A 22,913-nucleotide genomic window follows, 5' to 3' on the forward strand; every position below is an offset into this window, starting at 1 on the left:
GGTCTGTGCTGCGGCAGAGAAAAACAGTTCAGTTCAGTGATTTCCTGATTAGTGAAAGTCTGAGTCACGTTTCTTCTCAACTGTGGAGCCACAAACGTCTTTCTTGGAAATATTTAGACAAACAGTTTGGACTCATTGTTAGCAGCAAGAGGCAACAGAGCTCAACTTCAACCTCAACTGACAGCTGACTCTGCAGCAAATATTGTCTTTGGGTCCAAGTACTACAGGGATGGAAGAGACTAATTATATATAGGTCTAAAATCACAGAACTTATCCTTTAACAATCACTGTCGAGGTTCCGTTGAGCAGTGGTGGAATGTAACTAAGTTCATTTACTCAAGTACTGTACTTAAGTATAATTTAGAGGTACTTGTACTTTACTTGAGTATTTCCATTTCATGCTACTTTATACTTCTACATTTCAGAGGGAAATATTGTACTTTTTACTCCACTACAATTACTTGACAGCTTTAGTTACTAGTTACTTTGCAGATTTAGATAATTAATACAAATTATAAATCAGCTAATAAATTATGATATATTTGTATAAGTTAAGCTACCCAGCAGTATATAAAGTCATTAAAATTAGCTCCACCTTTACCAGCTGCAACATTAAAGTGATGAACACATTAATACATCAATAATTATAGTCCAATCACATGATATATATGATTCTGAAATGGGCCATTCTGCATAATGACTACTTTTACTTGTGCTACTTTAAGTATATTTTGATGCTAATACTTTTGTACTTTGACTTAAGTAAGATTTTGAATGCAGGACTTTTACTTGGAACAAAGTATTTTTACACTGTGGTATTGCTACTTTTACTTAAGTCAAAGATCTGAATATTTCTTCCACCACTGCCGTTGAGCAAGGCAATAAACCACCAACTGTTCCAGTGGAGCTGCTCAGCGGCCAACAGTAGAAGACTGTAGTTGTGCTTGGAAGCTCCCAGGTGTGAAAGAGACCTAAAGCAGTGATTCTCAACCTTTTACATATGAAGGACCCCTAACTGAGTCCACATCAGAGCCACGGACCCCCATTTGATGAGATTTTGTCTGTCAGACCCAAATCTGAGAATATTTGTATTGCTAGATATGATTTTATCCAGAATTCCTTGACTATCTGTGTTGTAGGTAGAGAGATAACAGAGAAACTATGATCAAAACAGTCATTCTTCTACATTCTCTAATTGTGTTAACTTCTTGTAAATGAAATAATGCTGAAGTTTAACAATTCATTTCATTTGCTGGGGACCCCCTGGAAACCCCCCTCAAGGACCCCTTGTTGAGAACCACTGAACCTAAAGGACAGAAAAGTGATACCGCTCAGTCTGACTCACGTTGTCTGGTCGTTGTTGAACTCCAGCTCTCCCCGGGCGTCCTCGTAGTCCTCTCCTCCCTTGGCGGTGCCGGCCTCGGTGTGGTACGGCAGGATCACGGTGCCGCGGGCGCCCGAGTTGCGCACCACCGTCACCTCCATGGTGCCCACGCTCTCGCTCACCCGTACCATGCGCTCGCTGAACGTGAAGATGCCCGCGTGGTCGTCGTCCAGGATGGTCACCGTGGCGACCAGCGGTTCCACCAGGCGGCCCTTGGGGGCGGCGCCGGCCTCGTCGCTCTCGAACATCCCCTCCGCGTCGCCGACACGCAGGTTCAGCAGGCGCACGAAGAAGTGCTCGTCCTCCTCGAATATGTCGTCGTCGATTATACCGACCTGCAGAGGGAGGGAAGGCAGACTTACAGGTTTAACTGCTTGAGACTTGATTTGATGCATGAAGAGAAGACTTGAGACTTGACTTGACTTGGGTTCTGGTGACTTGGGACTTGACTTTGACTTGTACTCTGATGACTTGAAAAGGTTTCTAAAGTCTCAATTTGAGATCTTGTGTTTGTGTAAATGACTCAGATTGAAAGTGATGAGATTTGTTCCAGCAGACGACTCAATTTAAATTCTGTTTTCTGAATTTGTATGGAATGATTGAATTTATTGAAGTTGAAACTGATTATAGAAACCAAACTCATGATGCTCTTACCAAGTTTTTATCCTATTGAAACCATAGTGCATTGAAAAGTCCTAGATATTTAGTTTTCTTTAAGATATTGAATTGATACTGGACTCTTGATTTGTTCAGACTTGACTTGGTGTTCTACATGTAGACTTGAGACTTGACTTGAGACTTGTGCCTCAAGACTTGAGGACTCGAGCAAAGTTGACTTGGCATTTAAGAATAAGAAGTTAATACATGTGTTCTTGAGGAGAATGTTCTTCCCAAGTTGTCTTGGAGAGAGCAAACTTCTCAAGAACATGAACACAGAACGCATCTTTACAGTTTGAGATGGGCTGTGTGCTTGACGATGTTTGATCAATTAAGACACACAGCTGTTTATTTTCCCAGCTGTTTCTTACGATTCCATACTATAGACTATCTCACTGTTTATTTGTGCTAGTTTAGATGTGATGTGTCACACTTTCAATGAATCTTGGGGCTTCCCATTTGCTCTTGTCGGCAAAGACACCAACCGATGCATCCTCGATATTTTGAGGTTGGCGAGTAAAGTTCTGTGCTCTTTATACTTCTTCTGTCTCCATTAGATATTACGTCAAACGTGTCATGGAAGAAACAAGAACATTTTGACAAAGATCTTGAGAGAGACAGAGAAAGTGAGAGAGGGAGAAGTAGGGATAGGAAGGATAAAGATGTGTTTGGGTCCGAGTTGGATTCAAAGCCAATATTCTACAATTATTACTTATGGAAACTAAAATCTCAACATACTGTATGATTATACATGATTTATTATGTAGCCCTAAACTCTACTGCGTCAAAGTAATAAACTCAGAAAGTGGATTTTCTGCAGAATTCAAAAAATGGAGATCCTTTGTTGCAAGATGCTATCGAAAAAACACTCTATCATTATTATGTGAGCTGCAGTTTCAAATTACATTCTGAATTTAAAGTGAGCTGACCCCCACCCCGCCCTGCACGCTCGAGTCTGGAGTGTGTCTGGATCGGTGTGTGAGCAGAAACCGAGAGCTGAATCGTGAGCAGGCCCGGCCGGCTGCTGCTTCTCCCTCCGCAGACAGATAAACAGAGGCTTCGGTTACCTTTGTCGTCTCAATGAGGTTTTTTTTATCATCTGATCATGCCACCGCGCATTAACTGACAGGTCCGGGCGCTCCCAAATCAGATTACACTGGCACTGTAATCCAATGAGCCAGACCGCAGCCCGTAATTGTCAGGCTTGGCTACGTGATCAGGCTTCTGCGTATTCTGGATCCAGTCCAGTCACAATGTTGCCTGATATCAGACAGAATTGTCAACTCGTTACTGGGCGGACTTGAAGGTCTGGACCCAGGCAAGTCACAATACGTACGAGCGATATAACGAGATGAAGAGGCAGAGTGGGGAAAATGACATGCGGGGCCTCATCTGCAAGATAATATAAATCAAGTGCTCCTCATATATGTTTATGGCAGCAATCTAGTGACTAAGGTGAGGGTGACAGTTATTTGCAGAGCCTGGATCCATCGCCGTTAATAGTGAAATTCAAACTGTCATATGCTTAAAGAGCAAATATGGGAAAAAATGAAAAAGCACGATTTGGTGAATGTTTATCCGTAGAGTGATAAATGTGCTGCAATCTGCTGTCACTTTGCACTGACATTGAGGTCCTGTGTGTCAGAATGTACTGTGATACCGTGTTAGTTGTCAAGATAAATTTCTGTGCGTTTATTGTGAATAAAGCGTATAAAGGGGTTCTGAATCTGTCGCCATACAGATAAAACTTCATTAGGATGAAAGAAGGGCTCAAAAAAGGAGAAAAGTAAGAGTTTTTCTGTCTTTTCTCAGTAGATAAAATGCAATAGATAAATGCAACTGACACAGAAGATGTAACTGACAGCAGTAACTCCCATTTCTTTCTCTCCATTAGACAGCAGAGACTTTTTAACATCGATCTCAGTGGCTCTATCTGTCTACTTAAGATGCAACTCAGGCGTTCGCTGAATCGAAGTGTAGTGGCGGTTAATTAAATTTTCATGAATGCACACATTTTTATGAATGAATAGCAGCCATCCAGCCAAATGTACTCTAAGGGTGGAGATCTATACTGAGGTGTGTCAAACATGATTTCAACCTCAACTCAGGTTGTTGAAACCACATAAAAAGTTAAGAGTCAAAGTTGTGTTCACTCTCATTATGCACTCTTGGAATTATACGGTTCGATCAGACATGTCAGTCAATCATGAGTTATTCACAATTTTACAACTGAACTCAGATTTTTGAAAATGCTTTATGAGGATGGAAAATTCCAAATTAGAAAAGTTGTATTCGTTTTGCTCTGGAATGTGAAAACCTTTAACACTAAATATCAATATACTGTCAAATCAATAAAAACTCAAACAACACTGACAATGAACTGACAGTTTTTCAGTGCAACAAATAGTCATCGGAATAGTTTGAAGAACAGCGCAGTGGTTCTGCTGGATTCTTTGCGTATCAGGGATTGCATGCATGATTCAACAAATGCCTTATTTGTTGAATCATGCATGCAATCCCTGATACGCAAAGAATTTCCTTTTTTTACGCTTCTTGAATTATCAATAACACTCATCGTTTTGCGGCTGGATCCCACTTCTCATGCCTGCATTCCATCATTGTGTTGCAAGTTACATTCATTCTCCAACTTTAATGAATGCTAGACGTCTTATTTCGATGACTACTATAACTCTTTCTTTAAAAAGAACTGCACCCTGCGCTGTGAGTGCCGATAGCAAGGCCTTTCAATGATTATGTCAAGCCAACGCTTTCTTTTATCAATAAGTAGAGAATAGTGCTGTGAAGGCCGTAGAGGTGGTGGTACTGTGGAATTGATGCAGCGATGAAAATGGAGGTTGTTCTGGCAGAAAAGTGAGACATTCAAGTTTAATTGGTTTCTCTGCTGCTCACCTCTGGCACAGTGATCGATGAAATCCAATGGTATTCTGTTGAAATGGATGACACTGACCATTCCCATTCCATTCACTCGTGTTAGATGGGCCAATTTATAGTGTCTGTTTTTTTAATGTCCCATCCTCACCACGCTTCTCTTATATAATGAATCTTCCGGCTACTGCACCACTCTCCTCTCATCTGCTCCTCTCACCCAGTCCTCACATTTCTTTTGATCTCTGATCAAACCTCGAATCTGAGGAGAAATCACCCGGCTCACCACTTCTTTACCTCTCGCAGTCGGCCTATATGCCGTATATTCACACAGTATATGTGATAAGAACATCTCTGCTTTTCTAGCGTTTTGCTTCTAGCTTTTTGTATTGTTGCATATCATGAAGTTTTTCACTTTTTGGAAGCAATTTTTACTTTCTGTTTTGTGCCTTCTGAATCAATCAATGCTCTCCAACTTCTCATCACTATGTATAGGAGCTTTGTCTTAGAGCTGCAGGCAAAGCTCTTTTGATGCTCCAAAGTCTGGATTACAGTAAAACGTTTTGGAGCATTTGTAATCAGGACCAGTGAACATTGGAGCAGCTTGACTGAACTGACTGAGCTGACTCTGCATCTTCTTTTCAGACTTTCGTAAACTTGCATTTCGCTAAAAACTTGTTATTGCTACAGTAATGATGTTGAAGTGGGCCTGAACACGGCAGCAATCTAAGTTGTCCTTTATTGCTTCCATCTGATTGTGGACTGAACAGACGCCAAAATCCTGGATGGCCTTTCAAGCTCACAGCGTTACTATTTCTATGTAAATTTCCATTTTTATGATAATAAAACTTAAACATGTCTAGTGCTCTTTTTGATCTGCAGAGCGGATCTAATGGACCCAGCAGGGAAAATCTCTCTTCTATTGCAGCTGATGGTTTGTTAATATGACCGGTTCAGTGTCTGTCCTGGTAGGACTCTCTGTATTTATCTCCTCATCTCTCTCTCTCTTCCTCTCCCCCTGTCTTTGATCTGTTGGATATCTGTCCAGGTTTAACAGAGATCACTCAGGTTTTTCAGAAGTCTGCAGGATGTTTACGCAGCATCATAAACTGAAGCTCCATTCTGCCCTCGCACCAGATTTTATCAGCTTCCATTTCCAAAATCTCAACAAACAAAACTCTGAGGTGAGATGAACTGAGCTGTTGGGATGAACTGAAAGAGCTGCTGCTTCATAAAATATCTGATAGGCTACTAATACAATTTTCCCCTAGGGATCTTTAAAGTTTCATCTCATCTCCAAAAACCTAAATTAATCTTTTAATAGTGGGGTCCTCTTTCTGTCAAAATCAACAAACTTGACAATTCTTATTAAAGATAGTAGAAAAATGCTAAGATGGTGCATGGATAGAGTATGGAAAGCAAATTCCTTTCAAAGTGGGCGGGGCCTGTTTTTCTTCATATGGTGTCGTCTAGCAACACATATGAGAGACTGCTGAACAGGTTAATTTTGGTAAATAGATAAAACAAAAAAAAGACATATTTTCTGATTATATTCATTATAGCAAGGTGAAATGTCTCTCATCTCTAAAGTTTCCAACCCCCCCCCGTGTAATTCACAATTCACTCCTTTCTCACTCCTGTTCCTCGTCTTCCTCGTCTTCCTCTCCTCCTCCTCCTCACCTTAATCTCCTTGCGAGTCTCTCCAGGTTTGAACACCAGAGTTCCTTCGCTGTACTCGTAGTCCGACCCGGCGTTGGCCGACCCGTCCTCCGTCCTGTAGTCCACATAGAAGGTGTTCTCTCCCAGTCCACCTTCATAACAGGAATTAAATAAATACCATATGTCATACCATAAATCTTCACCGTTTATTACATTTTTAATACAAACTCAACACAAACTCAGCTCATAGCTCTATAGCACATCAAAATATGTTGTAATAATAATTAGTTGAGGTCATATCTATTGATTTCTTGATTTACATGCAGCAATATCTATCTATCCATCTATCTATCTATCTATCTATCTATCTATCTATCTATCTATCTATCTATCTATCTATCTATCTAACTCTCAGCACAAACACAAACCTTTATTTTACGCATCAAAAAAAATTGTAACAATTAAAGCCCCCAATTCAGAATTGGGGCTTTATATTCACTTTCTTGAAGAGACTGCCTTGCATAGAAAAAAAAAGCCTTTTACAACTTTTATAATAGCTTGTAAGTCAACCTGCAGGTCTATTTTAAGTCAGTGTTAAAGAACATTATCAAGGTAATAAAACCCTTGCCGACCAAAGAAAACTTCATGAGGACGACCGGGCAAAGCAACAGAAGAGATAGGAGCACTTACACTGCAGATCAGAGTTTTATATCCCAGTAAATCTCTGATCTGCAGTAAAAGTGCTCATGTATTTTTTTTTTTCCCATCTTAGTCATCTTAGGAAGCTTTCTGGGCGAGATCATTAGTCTAGTCTATTATATCCAGAGTTGAACACCTGCAGCCTTTGTTCTCTAACGGGCCAGATGTGTCCGATTCAAACTGAATCCTTTGTAATAAAACCTTTCACAAACCCTGAAATACCGGTACAGTAACAAGCAAAACTCATGTGTTCAGATGAGCAAAAACTGGAATGGCTGTTTAATTTTGATGTTTTTAGGTTTGCTAACTTTATCTCAAAAGCCTGGAAAAGAAGGCAAGCTAGATTGTTTAATATAGAATATAGATTAATATTTATTTTGATTTTTCAGTAACACATAGTAAGCTTCTGTCAGTGATTTAGGAGTTCTGCCCTACTCAATGATGGTCTGAAGATCTGAAGGTGAAAGATGCTTTAGTTTCTTTATTTTCTTTCTCTGTTGTTTGACAATGTATACACTGTACTCTGGTCCTGGCTTGTTTGAATATATGGTGTGTTGTAAGCCCATGCGGGCTGGGCATACAATTGTATGCACGACACAATGATAAAATTTCATTCATTCATTCATTCATTCATTCATTCATTCATTCATGTCAAAATCAAAAACTAATTTGTAGAGTGAAAAGAAATTTGGGGATTAATCAAAATATTAAAACTCTGTGATGACTTTTTTATGGTAAAACATTGACTTTTGTCAGAAATTCATATTACAATTTATGACTTAGTTCTCTGAATTCTGCCAAAAGTCATTAGAAAGGGTAGAAAGACAAATAAAGGACCAGAAATGAAAGTTCAAATGGAGGGAGAGAAGAAAAGATCATACTTAACAGTTTATTACCACATCAGTCTTCTCTGCTTTTTACTTATTTATGTTAAGTCAATATTAGCTCATTACTTATTCATATGTAATATGCAATATGTATACAGCCTTCCCCATGAGCCTGGATAGTAAATGAATGAACGGATGACTGATTCTACCTTGGCAGACGACAGCCAGAGTCAGAACTCCGCAGTTCTCCATGCACTGGCTGTGGGCGCTCTCGAAGGCGATGCGGCTGCAGATCCCCAGGTCGTCTTCCTCTGGCGACTCCTCGTCCGGCACCACGGTGCGGCGGGCGTGGTCGGCCGCGTGCTTCTTCAGGACGTTACCGGCGCCGATCATCATACGGGTCGCCTGGAGGGAGAGAGGGAGGAGGCGGGGTTAAGAGGCGCAGAGGAGGACCGATCTTTCAGGTGACGTAACACACACCACTGGCGGCCATATTGGAGGTCCTCAGCTCTCTGAACAGCTGATTGTGTTTCTAAACGTACCATTTGTCTATCTCAACAGTACAGAAGAAACACGGTTAATTTCTGTGCTGTTTTTGACTGTGAACTAATCATTTTACCACTGATCCATCTGATTGATTTAGTGTTTAGATAATGTCAGCTTGTTAGCTAGCTAACCATAGTATCTGGTCAGCTAACCATCACTGTCTTGTTGTTAACACATCTGATTAGCACTCTAGCTAACATATCTAGTAGAAGCTAGTGTTAGTAGTGGCTAGTTGTATGTTGACGTTAACATATCGGTTGCTTCAGCATATTACACAAAACCAAATTACATGTTGGTGGCACATTAAGTGTTACATTTCCATGTTTCCAGCACTAAACACAACTATAAACAAGTAGAGTCACACTGAAGTAGCTCAGTAAGTAAGGGTGTTGTGTTCGGTAGCAGGGGTTTGCCTTCAGCACCGGCAACAGAGGTTCAATTCCCAGCTTGTATGAAGAACATTTCTACTGTGAATCAAATTTTCATTTTTAGAGTTTTTTTTTTAACCATGACCAAGTAGCCTAACCATGATATCTCTTTTTTTTAACCATAACCAAGTTGTTTCAGTTGCCTAACCTTAACCAAACGTTGTTTTACTTGCCTAAACTTAACCGTTAGCCAACCTTTAGCTGAAAATGCCGTGTCAAATTTGTGTTATTGCCACAGAATCCAGTTTGTGGTGCAGGAGCATCATTTTCACATGATTAGTGTCCACAGCATGTAACTCTGCATTTCAGAGTTTGTGCTCATTTCACAACTTTTTATGAGATCATGTTGCGTTGCGTTGCTAAATTATCCTGCAGGCTAATTAGCTAGCTAACAAAACCAGAAAAAACATCTGTTTGTTATTAACTGAGCTGACTCCTCTCTTGCTACGACTTGTAGTGCTTTGGAGTGGAGACTAGGACCAGGGCTGAAGACAAGACAGTCTCTCTCTCTCTCTCTCTCTCTCTCTCTCTCTCTCTCCCTCTCTCTCTCTCTCTCGCTCTCCCTGTCTCTCTCTCCCTGTCTGTCTCTCTCTCTCTCTCTCTTTCTCTCTCTCTCTCTCTTTCTCTCTCTCTCTCTCTCTCTCTCTCTTGCTTATGTTTGAAATGTGTAGGCTGTGTACCATGAATGTCATGACTATTCTGCTCAAATTTACATTACATCATTAAAACCACTTAGACAGGAACATTATCATTTCCATGATTAATTAAGCATTGTTTATTTGCTCAGTATTAACAATGATAACATGATTACTGGAATCATTATGATTATTAATTAAATAACAACTGCTTTGTAAATGGGTTCATTTACCAGTTAATGTGAACAATTACCACTGAGGCAGTAAATGTAATTTGTTTTGTAGATCCTAAGTAGTATGTTGTTCTTCCTGATTATTGTGAGTGTGTGTGTGTGTGTGTGTGTGTGTGTGTGTGTGTGTGTGTGTGTGTGTGTGCTTGTTACCTGAATGCGGTAAAAGGCCCTGCTCTTCTGTTGGTGCAGCAGGGCGTAGTAGTTGGCGAGCTCCACCAGCTGGTCCAGCTCTTTGTCCGGATATTTCTGCTTCAGCTCCTTCAGGATACGGATCACCTGCAGGGGGACAGGAGAGGACAGTCAGGATCCATCAGTGATTTCCCTAGAAACTATATATCTGGGGACAAGACTTCATTTTGAAAAAAACATATAAGTAAACATATGAAGAAACCTAATCAGACGTGTATCTAGAAGACATTCTCAGCTATAACGCAACGTTTCGGTGCAACCTCCTGGTTTTACCATTTTTTCACAAAGAACATGTTTTTTATGGCATTTTTTGGTTTGTGTCAACACCATCAGGCACGATAAAGAGTAAGAGCTTGAAAATCTTTCTTTCCGCCCCATAGCTACACATAAGTGCTATTAAATGTTGACTTTTGTTCTATATTTTTGGCATGTAGTTCTTTTATTTAGTCGTTTTTCAGCGTCTTGCTCATTGTCACTTTGACAGCATGCATATTGCTGATAGAAACTCTGATTGTAGCAGGGATCAAACTTGTGACCTTTCAGTTTTGCCATGGTCTCTCTAGTCAACAAGTCACCTGGTACTTTGGGCGAATGGATTTTGGAGGGATTTATAGTTCAGGGTCCAGTTCCACATCCAAATCACTGCCTCACTTCCTTGCATTTCCTTGCTTGCATTTCACATATATCACTGCTGTCGTGTGAAAACCTTGTAGCTCCAGTTTCAGTGATTTTTATGTTTTAACTCCAATTGAATTGGGCCGACGAAACCCTTTCAAAACCCATTGGATAAACTCAGAAATGCACAGGGGTCAACGAGAAAACAAGGCCGCTTTTCCCTAGTTCCTGAATAGATACGAGGAGGAGACACAAGGTTATATTATGATTTAATTAATCATTCATTCCTTCAATTTCTCGACCCATTTAATCATTTTCAGGGTGACCAAACCCAGCATGCACTGGACAGAAGGCATCAAGACACCCTGCATAGACAGGCTCACATTCATACCTATGGGAAATGTAAACGGGCAGTGTAGAGGCTCCAGTCCACCTGACTTCCATGCTTATGGACTGTGTGAGGAAAACCCTGGTCAAACACAAGGACAATATGCAAACTCCACACAGTAAGGGCCAGGAATCGAACCTGGGCCCTTCTTGCTGTGAGGGCTATTTACTGAACTGCTGCCCATTTAAATAAACATATAAACAAATAAACAAATATATTGCTTTCAATGGTTGGGGAAACCCTGCTGGACGCACAGCAGTGCTGCCAAATGTTGGAGGACGTGTGTTTGTGTGTGTGTGTGTGTGTGTGTGTGTGTGCGCGTGCTGTTTGTGTCTATACACAAATGTGAGAGTGAGTTACACACTAAGTGGATGCAACAGGAGCTGCTCGGGGAATAACTGAAGGGTCTGATGCTGATTGAATTAACGCTGACTGTCCTGAAAGTGCCGCAGGTCTAATTCAATGAAACATCTGGCAGGAGGAAGTGAAGCCCACATGATAACCCGATGACATCACCCTCTGCTCCTCCACATCCAAAAACTGTTTCTACCTACATTCACCAACAGAAAACACAATCAACATTTCTGACTGGACCAGGGATCTAGTGGAGGATAAACCTACTTAAAGTGCTGAACCTTGGTACTACCTTGGAGAATTGGAGACTGGAGAATTGTGTTTTTTTTTCTCTCTCTCTCCATTCACTGCCATTGTGTGGAGGAGCAGTCTGAAAATCACTTCCAGCACATAAAGGAACGCCAACATAACAGATTCTAGCCATAAACTAGTCATGCTGCTGATTGGGGGCCAGCCTGATGAATCAAGACACACACACACACACACACACACACACACACACACACACACACACACACACACACACACACACACTCTTAATTTACTTGTTTTTTGTCTTTTTGTTTGTTTGTTTATTGTCTAGGTTTTTTGTTTTTGGTTATTGTTGTTTCCATTGTATACATCATATGATTAAATTTTTGTTATCATTGAGATACTTTTATAAGTCACTTGGGTTTCAAACCGCTCCGGCACACGCCCCCCTTTTTTTTTGGTTTTTTATTGTCTTTATTGTTTTTCTTTCATGGTGTGAATAAATAAAACCTAAAACCAATGGGATTTTTTAACTGGTTAAATAAAGGTTAATATATTAGCCTATCTTCAGCTTGGAACTAAACTGTTATCTGTGGTAGTGCCGAAACACATCAGGAGCTAAAACATGAGGAGCAGGGAGGAATTGGATTAAACACAATTATAATCATCATGACTAAATATTACACTGAAAAACAACACACATCTCCATATATTCCCGATATATCTGAGTGATGATAGCTATTAAGTATCAGAGCCTCCAGTTTGTGCCACATGGGACGGTTACATCAGCTCCTCTCTCTCTCTCTCTCTCTCTCTCTCTCTCTCTCTCTCTCTCTCTCTCTCTCTACCTGACAACACTCCTCACACTGTGTGGGAGGACGGCCTTCATCTCTCCCTCCTGCTGGTCTCTCTCTCTTCCTCTGTCCAGCAGCACTTGTTTCCTTCTGTCTCTCTCTCTCTCTCTTCGCATCCTGCCGTCCTTCTGAAGCAGTCATGCTAAGTAGCTGGCAGGCAAACAAAACTTGTTGTCTTTCATCTTCCTTCAGCGCATTCTTTCTGTCTCTCTCTTTCTGTCTCTTTCTTTCTGTCTCTCTCTTTCTGTCTCTTTCTTTCTGTCTTTCTTTCTTTCTCCCGCTGTCTCATTTCTCCTCGACCCCTCTGACCCTCATTATCGCTTTTTCATCCTCTTTCTGTCAAGCCTCCCCATGTTCATCTCTGTCCTGTCTAACCTTTGGCGCTTCTTTCTTTCTTTCTTTCCCTATCTCCTGTCAATTCTGTTAAAAATATGACTCTCTACCCACAACTACTGTTTTTTTAAGTTCTATTATTATTATTTATTTTATGTGTATGTATTTTTGGATCTTTTTATTTTTTGGATCTTTTTTCATTTATTTATTTATTGTTCTTTCTTGCACCTATGGGAATATGTTGACTTTTGTGTTGTTTTTGAGACTGTATGCTGAAAAATCCTAAATAAATTGGGGGGGGTTTACAAACTATCTGATGAAGCTGGTTGGTGCTGAAAGACGTTTGTTTCTTTGTCTGCTGCTGTGCATTGTAAGAAACGTTTGTAGTTTATTTAGTAGTGCAGACTTTCCTCCTTTTTTTTTTTTTACCGGATTGCACAAGTCTTGTTAAACTTACCTAATCAAATAAGTGCTAAAAAAATGTGTCACAAAATGTATAACGAAGAAAACACACATGGGACACTTCAAAATTGGAGCCGTCCGTCACAGCTGGAGCCAGACTCAGAGTTTTATTAGTGACTTTCTAACTGTCTCCTGCAGGGAAGTTCCTCATCAGTTTGCCCTGCAGTGGAATCACAGCAGCAGAACTGGTGTTTTCTGTCTCAACTTTGTCTTTCACACACAAAAAAAACACAAAGGAGATGAGATTATAGAATGATTATAAAGCACAACGCAAATCTGCAGCGATGACGGTCTCTAAATGTGTGTAGAAATGCGCGGCCCCTGTATGAATTGCACACTTCCTTCCTTTCCTCTCCTCCTCCTCTCACACTCTCACACCATCACAGCATTTCTGATAAAATACAGCAGTGTATTGGGTCCTTTAGCAGCAAATGTTAAGTAAGCCTCAAAAAACCTAGGAGTCTTCTTTGACCAACATGTGAACGTTGAGTTGTATTTAAAGAAAGCAGAGGTGGAAAGTAACTAAGTACATTTACTCGAATACTGTACTTAAATACAATTTTGAGGTACTTGTACTTTACTTGAGTATTACCATTTTATGCTACTATACTTCTACTCCACTACATTTCAGAGGGAAATATTGTACTTTTTACTCCACTACCTTTATTTGATAACTGGTTACTAGTTAAGTTACTAGATACTTTGCAGATTGAGATTATTAATACAAAATATAATCAACTAATAAACTGTGATGTATTATTATAGATTACTGTAAGATACCCAGCAGTATATAAAGTAGTGGAAATCAGCCCCACCTTTTCCAGCTGCAACATTAAAGTGATGCTTACACATCAATGCATCAATAATTATAATTCAATAATATAATATATACTGTATTATTCTGAAATGGCCATTCTGCATAATGGGTACTTTTACTTTTGTTGCTTTAAGTACATTTTGATGCTAATACTTTTGTACTTTTACTTAAGTAACATTTTGAATGCAGGACTTTTACTTGTAACAGAGTATTTTTATACTGTGGTATTTCTACTTTTACTTAAGTAAAAGATCTGAGTACTTCTTCCCCCACTGAAAGAAAGTGGTCCAATCCTGTTTCTTTCAACTAAGAAACATAGCCAAAATCAAATCTGTATTATCCTTTCAAGATCTGGAAAAAATCATTCATGTTTTTGTCTCCTCCCGTCTTGATTATTGCAATTCACTGTTCACTGTTCACCACCCTGAGTCGCTCCTCTGTGTCTCGGCTCCAGGTCCAAAATGCGGCCGCCAGACTTTTAACCAATCCACGCCGTAGGTCACACATTACACCAGTGTTGGCCACTCTACATCGGTGACACATCGACTGCAGAATTAATTTTAAAATTCTCTTAATCACCTATAAAGCACTACATGGGCTGGCCCCACTTTATATATCTGAATTATTGTGTCCCTTTGCCACAGTGAGATCATTGAGATCTCTCAGGTCTTCTGACCAAGGCCTTCTAGCCGTCCGTTAGGCTTAAAACTAAAGGTGACGGAGCTTTTTCAGTTGTAGCTCCACTCTCTGGAACCGTCTTCCTTTAGTAATAAAAAATGCAGAGTCAGTGGATAGTTTTAAGAAGCTTTTAAAAACTCACTTGTTTCGTAAGCACTTCGTTTTGTAACGTGTGTTTGCCTTCTGTGCAGTTTTACTGTTTTTATTTTGTTATTTTCTGCTTTTCTGTTTCTACCTTTCTTTTTTATTTCTATTTTTTATGCTTTCATTGTACAGCACCTTGTAACTCTGGTTTCAAAAGGCGCTTTATAAGTTATAAGTTATAAGTTTACTTACTTACACCCAATAACATTTTAACACTGACTAGTTGTTGATGCAGCGGCCTGCACCAACATTACAAACCGAGGTAAATACAGCAGCAAAATGAAAGCTGAGATGATCCTGTAGTCGTCCAAGCTGCTGCCTGCATCGTTCTGTGAGATGGGAAACTAAATCTTTCTGATTTCACTTCAAAACAGTTTCTGAAGCTGCTTTAATGTGATTTTGTTTTAACCGCACTGTGACGTCTTTGGGCTTTTGACATCCTGCCTGTCAAATGTTGGTTTAGCTTCTTGTCCTCCTTTTCTCCCTCTTTCCATTGTTGTTCTCTTTTCTCTCCATCTCCCTTCATCCTTGTTTCCTTTCTATCTCCCACAGTCTTTCTTAGTCTCTCTCTCTCTCTCTCTGTCTGTCTCATTCTTTCTCTTCCTCTCTCTCTCCCACAAACACAGTTCTCTCTACACCCATTTTCAATCTCCACTTCCTTTCGCTCTCTCTCTATCTCTCTCTCCATCTCTCTCTTTCTCTCTCTCTCTCTCTCCATCGCTCTCTCAGTCTCTCTCTCTCTGTCAGTCTCTTTCTCTATCTCTCTTTCTCTCCCTCTGCCTCTCTCTGTCAGTCTCTCTGTCTCTCTCCCGCTCTCTCTTTCTCCTTCTCTCTCTCCCTATCTCTGTCAGTCTCTCTGTCTCTCTCCCGCTCTCTCTCTCTTTCTCCTTCACTCTCTCTCTCTCTCTCTCTCTCTGTCAGTCTCTCTGTCTCTCTCCTGCACTCTCTCTCTCTTTCTCCTCTCTCTCTCTTTCTCTCCCTCTTTCTGTCAGTCTCTCTGTCTCTCTCCCGCTCTCTCTCTTTCTCCTTCTCTCTCTCTCTTTCTTTCCCTCTCTCTCTCTCTGTCAGTCTCTCTGTCTCTCTTCTGCTCTCTCTCTCTTTCTTTCTCCTTCTCTCTCTCTCTTTCTCTCCCTCTCTGTCAGTCTCTCTGTCTCTCTCCCGCTCTCTCTCTTTCTCCTTCTCTCTCTCTATCTCTTTCTCTCCCTCTCTCTCTGTCAGTCTCTCTGTCGCTCTCCCACTCTCTCTCTATTTCTCCTTCTCTCTCTCTCTCTCTCTCTCTCTCTCTCCTTCTCTCTCTCTCTATCTCTCTCTCTCTCTCTCTATCTGTCTCTCACCTCCTTGCGGCTCTCGTCCAGCTCCTTGGTGCTCTCCACATTCACCGTCGTGCTGTTGGAGTTGGGCAGGTTGCCCCCGGTTACCGTCGCCATGGCCCCCGCCGCCCCGACGTTATTGGCCGCGGCGCCGTCCTGGCCGCCCCCGCAGTTCTCGGCGGGCATCACGGCGCCCCCCCGCGGCGGGAACTTCCCGTCCATGATCATCTCCATGCCGCCCTTGTTGGGCGTCAGGTCGCCCTCCGTTTCCACGACGATGCCGTGCCGCTTGTGGTAACGCTTCCCCATGTACTTGTAGAAGAGCAGGCGGCGGTCGGCGATCCAGGCCAGGAGCACACACACCGGGAAGTAGAGCAGAGTCACCAGGGCCTCCCACACCTGACACACACACACACACACACACACACACACACACAAATAGATAGACACACACACACCATGTTTACTAACAACATAATAACTTCTTACATTATTTACTGGTTATTACTGACTCAGAAACCATTTTGCCTGAATAATGTAATAACATTCATGAATAATACAATAACACCCTAAAATATCTTTGAATGTCTTTTCTATGTCAAGAAAGAAGTGAAAGTAACACCAGTCAACGAGTAAATGTTTATATTGTGAGTGAAGAACCTGATATTCATTAATCTGCTGTCAGCAAAACATTATCCAGTTAATCTGGGTGGAGTCAAAATGTCAGAATGTTAATGCGATTTATGCCATAAATGTAGTAAGTTATTAAGTTTTGGGCTCAAAAATGCTATGAAATTATCGCTAATCATGATTTTATTACATTATTATTATTATTGTTTTATTACATGTAGTTTCATTACATCGCTGTCCTCTGCAGCTTCTGACTGGAGGTTAATTGAACGGATTAATGGCACGTCACATTTTTGTGTACTCAGCTTTGTTGCTGCTGCTACTGTGTGTGTGTGTGTGTGTGTGTGTGTGTGTGTGTGTGTGTGTGTGTGTGTGTGTGTGTGTGTGTGTGTGTGTGTTCACATACGTGGGTGGATGTGAGAGTCGAGGGTGTTTTCTGTTGTGTTGTCAGATGTTTGATTAAAGCCCATCGGCAGACTCTATCTCTCTTTCTCTCTCTCTCTCTTCAGATGAACACTCTCTCTCCTCTTTCTGTTTTATCTCTCTGCCTCTAAACCAGTGGTGGAAGAAGTACTCCAATCTTTTACTTAAGTAAAAGTAGAAATACCACAGTATAAAAATACTCTGTTACAAGTAAACGTCCTGCATTCAAAATGTTACTTAAGTAAAAGTACAAAAGTATTAGCATCAAAATGTACTTAAAGTACCCATTATGCAGACTGGCCCATTTCAGAATAATACAGTATATATTATATTATTGAATTATAATTATTGATGCATTAATGTGTAAGCATCACTTTAATGTTGCAGCTGCAAAAGATGGGGCTGATTTCCACTACTTTATATACTGCTGGGTAGCTTACAGTAATCTATAATAATACATCACAATTTATTAGTTGATTATATTTTGTATTAATAATCTGAATCAGCAAAGTAACTAGTAACTTAAGTTATCAAATAAAGGTAGTGGAGTAAAAAGTACAATATTTCCCTCTGAAATGTAGTGGAGTAGAAGTATAAAGTAGCATATAATGGTAATACTCAAGTAAAGTACAAGTACCTCAAAATTGTACTTAAGTACAGTATTCGAGTAAACGTACTTAGTTACTTTCCACCTCTGCCTCTAAACCCTCCGTCCTTTCACACACACACACACACACTCTCTCTCACACACACACTCCCCCCTTCACTCCCGCAGTCCCTCTGACCTCCACGACGCCGGGCGAGATGACGGACAGGATGAGGTAGAGCCAGATGTAGGCGAAGATGCTCCAGAAGGCGGTGATGAAGAAGACGCGCAGGTGTTTGATCTTGCGGGACTCTCCGTCGGGGATCACCCACACACACAGGCCGATGATCACAAACATGTTGAAGGCGGCGCTGCCCACGATGGTCCCCGGTCCCAGCTCCCCCGCCTTGAACTTATGGCCACACACCTGCGGAGACGTGTGTGTGTGTGTGTGTGTGTGTGTGTGTGTGTGTGTGTGTGTGGAGGGGACAGACAGATAGATAAACAGGTTGAAGCAGCGGGAACAAACTAACAGGAACGCAAAACACAGTGGTAACACTTTACAATAAGGGTACATTAATTAAGGGTTAGTTAATGCTTAATAAGCATTAACTAACCCTTAATTAACAGTTAACAAATGTGTCTGGTAATAATTTACTAATGGTGTTCATGTTAACTAAGGTATTCATTTATACATTATGTAATAGTTTATAAAGATGACTATTAAATAATGTATAAATTAATACCTAACTAACTAACCCTTAATTAATGTACCCTTATTGTAAAGTGTTACCAACACAGCTGCTCTTAGTGATGGGGAAAGTTTATTTTAAAAGTAATTAGTTACTTTACTTTGTTACTTACTGTATCCTAAAGAGTAGCAAGTTACTTTATAAAGTTATTCTTTGGTAGAAGTAGAAAACCTGCTGTAGCAATATGGCTTGAACTGACATCAGTGTTTTAAAATGCAATGCAAGACTGTTGCTCTGTTTTTAAAACAGTAAGCTGATCTCATTTATATCAAGCAGACTTAGATTGGGTTTTTTCAATTAGCATCATATTTTCTGCACTACAGGATTACCACATTTTTTCTACTTAAAAAAAAAAAATTGCTGACAAAAAATTGAAACACAATGACAGAAAAGCTAGAGTAGCCACATTCTAATTTTAACTAATAATGGATTACAACAATTGAAAAACGAACACTTTAAATTACAAGTTAGAAAGAGGGAGAAAGTTCTGTTATTATCTCAGGTTACCAAGTTCAGTGACCTGTGTAATAACAGTGTTATTAGTCTTTGTTCTCTATTGAAAAGAGTGAGAGAGAGAAAGAGAGAGAGAGAGAGAGGAGGAGGAGAGGCTGGAACATGGTTCTGTGTGTGTGTGTGTGTGTGTGTGTGTGTGTGTATGTGTGTGTGTGTGTGTGTGCGCGCGCGTGTGTGTGTGTGTGTATGTGTGTGTGTATGTGTGTGTGTGTGTGTGTGTGTGTGTGTGTATACCTCTATGACAGACAGCAGGATCTCAGGAGCGCTGGAGCCCAGAGCCATCAGAGTCAGGTTGGACACCGTCTCGTTCCAGATCCGAACCGTCGCCACCGATGTCTCGCCGTTAGGCATCGTGATGGTCACCTCCTTCTCCTGTTGGCCAGCACACACACACACACACACACACACACACACACACACACACACACAGAACACTCTTTGGGTTAGTTTTTAGAGCTCTTGGCATATAAAATTAACAATGTGTTTATGTGTTTTACGTTTCCGGTTTGTTTGGAATAAACAGAAGAAGAAGAACTGGGTAGTTAGCATGAGCAGTGACAGCCACCATGGCTGAACAGACAAAGAAAAGAGAAACTCAAACTGCATCAACAGAAAATCCAAGCTCCGCCCACACTGTTTGATTGACAGGTGATCTGTGGGAAGAGCAGTGCAGAGACACCACAGTGAGGCTGAGGGACAAAGATGGAGACTGAGGAACTTGAGGATTACCACTGTGAATAGTGAATTGAAAGAGGTCAGGTGAGGGTTCAGGTTCTTGCTCAAGGACACTGTGGCAGATGTGGATTCATTGTCTGTTGCTGGGGATCGAACCTGTGACCTTCTCATCACATGACAGTCTCTCTCACCTGCCTGCTGTCCCGCTTATCTCCATACAAACACAGATTTATCCCTCGCTCTCTCTCTCTATTCATCACTTTAAGCTCCTTATTCAGCACTGTACTCTCCTCTCTATCTGCTCTAGACGCATAAATCCTTACAGTAAGGGCAGACCACACACACACACACAACACACACACACACACACACACACACACACACCACACACAACACACACAACACACAGAGTCATCTGGAGTGGAGGATAAACATGAATGATGATAATGCCGGATATATATGGTGCTTTCTTTCTCTCTCTGTCTCTCATACATACACATGCACACACACTTTCTAAATATATCATCATAACACGCCCCCCTGCTTCCACACACACACACACACACACACACACACACACACACACACACACACACACACAGCATATAGAGGACGCAGCAGCCGTGTGCCGGATCAGGTGAGGCGGTTCTGTTGTTGAGGGATTGTGGGATAAACGATCAGACATTCATTTACATTGACCTTGAAAAAGATGGATGGATGCCCTCTTCTCTATTAACCCTTCTGTTCCGCTTTCCCACAATCCATCGCTCCCCCTCTACCTCTGTCTCTGCTACCGTCTCTATTACCCCTGCTCTCTCTCCCTCTAGCTCTCTCTCTCTCTCTCCGCATCTCGATCACTGTCATCCCATCCATTCTCTTTGGAGTGCAAGATAAATAACGGGGTGAATAAAGTGAGCGGAGGCGACTTTGCTATTTACACGTCGCAAATTGAGGCAAAAAAGAGGTTTTTTTCCGACTTGAGAGAGAAATTTGTGTGAAACAGTGAAGCGAAAGCCAATCAGCTTCAAGCAGGAGCGTGTAAATCTGCTGTGTCAGACGGTGTCATCGTCCCACCACTCTTTACTGTGAGTAAAAGTGCAACAAAATCTGCCGATGAGTTTTCATGAGGCTCACAGATGAAGTGAATCCATCCAATTAATTATCCGATCACTCCAATTATACAATATTGATTTTCCTTAATAAGTCTATAGCGATCACAAAGGAGGAGATGTAGATGAAGAGAAGCAGACGAGTTAGAGAAGGATTTTTAAGCTTTGAGACAATTTAGATGTGGATTGTGCAAAAGGAGCTGCAACTCAATATGAGGAATCTGTCCCTAATGGTTTGTATATTCAGTGTGTAGATATTCCCTCCTCCTTCCTCTTCTCTCTCCTCCCTCCAGCTGACCTTCCCATCTCCTCTTCCTCTTCTCCCATATGGAACATCAGGCTCCATACAATCCTCCCAGGACTCTCTCTTTCCCTCTCACTCTCTCTTTCTCTCTCTCTCTCCTAAAATGCTTACAACAGCATAACCTCAAGACCCGCACCATTACAGGCCGCTTGGGGCAACACACACACACACACACACACACACACACACACACACACACACACACACACACACACACACACACACACACACACACACACACACACACACAAACATGCTCACTGCCACAGAAAACAACATGCATGCATACACAAATATACAAACTCTCTCTCTCCCTCTCCCTCTCTCTCTCTCTCTCTCTGAAAACAATTGAGGGTAATGTACATTGACACGGAGGCTCTATGGACGGAGAGGGAAATCTTTGTTGTTCCCATTGAGGAAACCATGCAGGCCTGGTTCAGTGTGAAGAGACAATGATGTGACAATGCAGACAGATTCTCTCACAATGCTGGTCAAACACTCAATAAAACCTCGACAATAGAAAGCTTTGACGAATCACTTACAGCTAAATCATAAACATATTCCCATTGACTTATGGATGGATTCCCATGAAGGTGTGAGTTTTTTGCATGAGTCTTTCATTTGTTAACAATATGAATCAATAGCCGCCAATTATGGATAGCTTTGAGGCCTGATAGGGAAGCATAACTGGTTCAATACCAGTGTTGGACTTTTTTCAGTAATGAGTAATGTAAGGGATTACAATTTCAAATTCAGTAAATACATTACATTTACTAATCCCTGTAACACTTAAACCTGAATCCCCTTCAAGCTTTTCTCCCCTTTGAAAACTGTTTGTTTTTTTGTCATACGTATCTTCAGGACATGCAGCATGTTTACATCGGCTACTTGCTAAAAAAGCAAAACAAAAGCTGGAGGCTGAGGCAGAGACGCAGACTTTCAGCATCTGGAAGTTTTCCCATTACTTTGAATTGATCTCAGTCAAGGATCAAAGAACATTCTGGTCCGTTGTGAACTTTCTGTGGCAGTGAAACTCTTTCTACAGAGAAAAATTCAACATCCAGTTTATCAAAGCATCTGACACAGAAACACAGCGATGAGAAACTCAGGGAGGAACAAGGAGCCGCTGCTGCCAACGAGACGCAAAGTAATGGAGCGAGGAATGGAACTAATCACTGCTGCTGCTGAGGAATTTTAAATGAGTAATAAGTAAAGAGTAATTGATTACATTTTCCGAGTAACCTGCCCAACACTCTCCAATACAGCGTTTATGGCTGGACATGTGCGTATTCTTGCAGAAACCAATGGTTAGTGTACTGCAGGGAAATCATCTGAGAAACTCCAGCGGCTGTGTTCTCTGTGTTAAATTATATCTGTGTGCATGAAGTCAGAGTAACTGATTTCTTTGATAGTCTGTGAAGACTTTAAGATGATTTGAAGAGTTTCTCTCCGAAACAAGACAGAACAAGGCCATCTGGGAAGAAACTGACACCTACTGTAACAAAAATGATTCCTGGCATGAAAGTAATACGAATTCTGGGTTAACTTTAAAGTTGTGAGTCATCTCAAGA

General features: G+C 41.1%; 1 protein-coding gene across 14 annotated transcripts in view; it reads right to left on the reverse strand.

The window, feature by feature from the left end:
- Positions 1-22,913, reverse strand: part of LOC139661691 (sodium/calcium exchanger 2-like) — a 62,973-nt gene that overhangs the window by 37,892 nt on the left and 2,168 nt on the right. For 3 of the 14 annotated variants that reach the window (XM_071540234.1, XM_071540232.1, XM_071540233.1), the window contains exons 2-9: positions 19,489-19,626; positions 18,189-18,416; positions 16,540-16,749; positions 16,375-16,398; positions 10,105-10,230; positions 8,322-8,517; positions 6,608-6,738; positions 1,346-1,719 (exon numbers count right to left, since the gene is read on the reverse strand). In XM_071540234.1, coding sequence (XP_071396335.1) covers positions 1,346-1,719; positions 6,608-6,738; positions 8,322-8,517; positions 10,105-10,230; positions 16,375-16,398; positions 16,540-16,749; positions 18,189-18,416; positions 19,489-19,626 — 1,427 coding nt within the window. Of the gene's footprint in view, positions 1-1,345; positions 1,720-6,607; positions 6,739-8,321; positions 8,518-10,104; positions 10,231-16,374; positions 16,750-18,188; positions 18,417-19,488; positions 19,627-22,913 lie in introns of all 14 variants that reach the window. The other 11 variants (XM_071540236.1, XM_071540229.1, XM_071540227.1 and 8 more) reach the window with 8 other exon arrangements.

This window comes from Centroberyx affinis, unplaced genomic scaffold (genome assembly GCF_046629955.1).
Source record: "Centroberyx affinis isolate AG114_WGS23_722 - 3 ecotype Tasmania unplaced genomic scaffold, CSIRO-AGI_Caff_v1 ptg003587l_1, whole genome shotgun sequence".
In the NCBI taxonomy this organism is placed as follows: Eukaryota; Metazoa; Chordata; class Actinopteri; order Beryciformes; family Berycidae; genus Centroberyx; species Centroberyx affinis.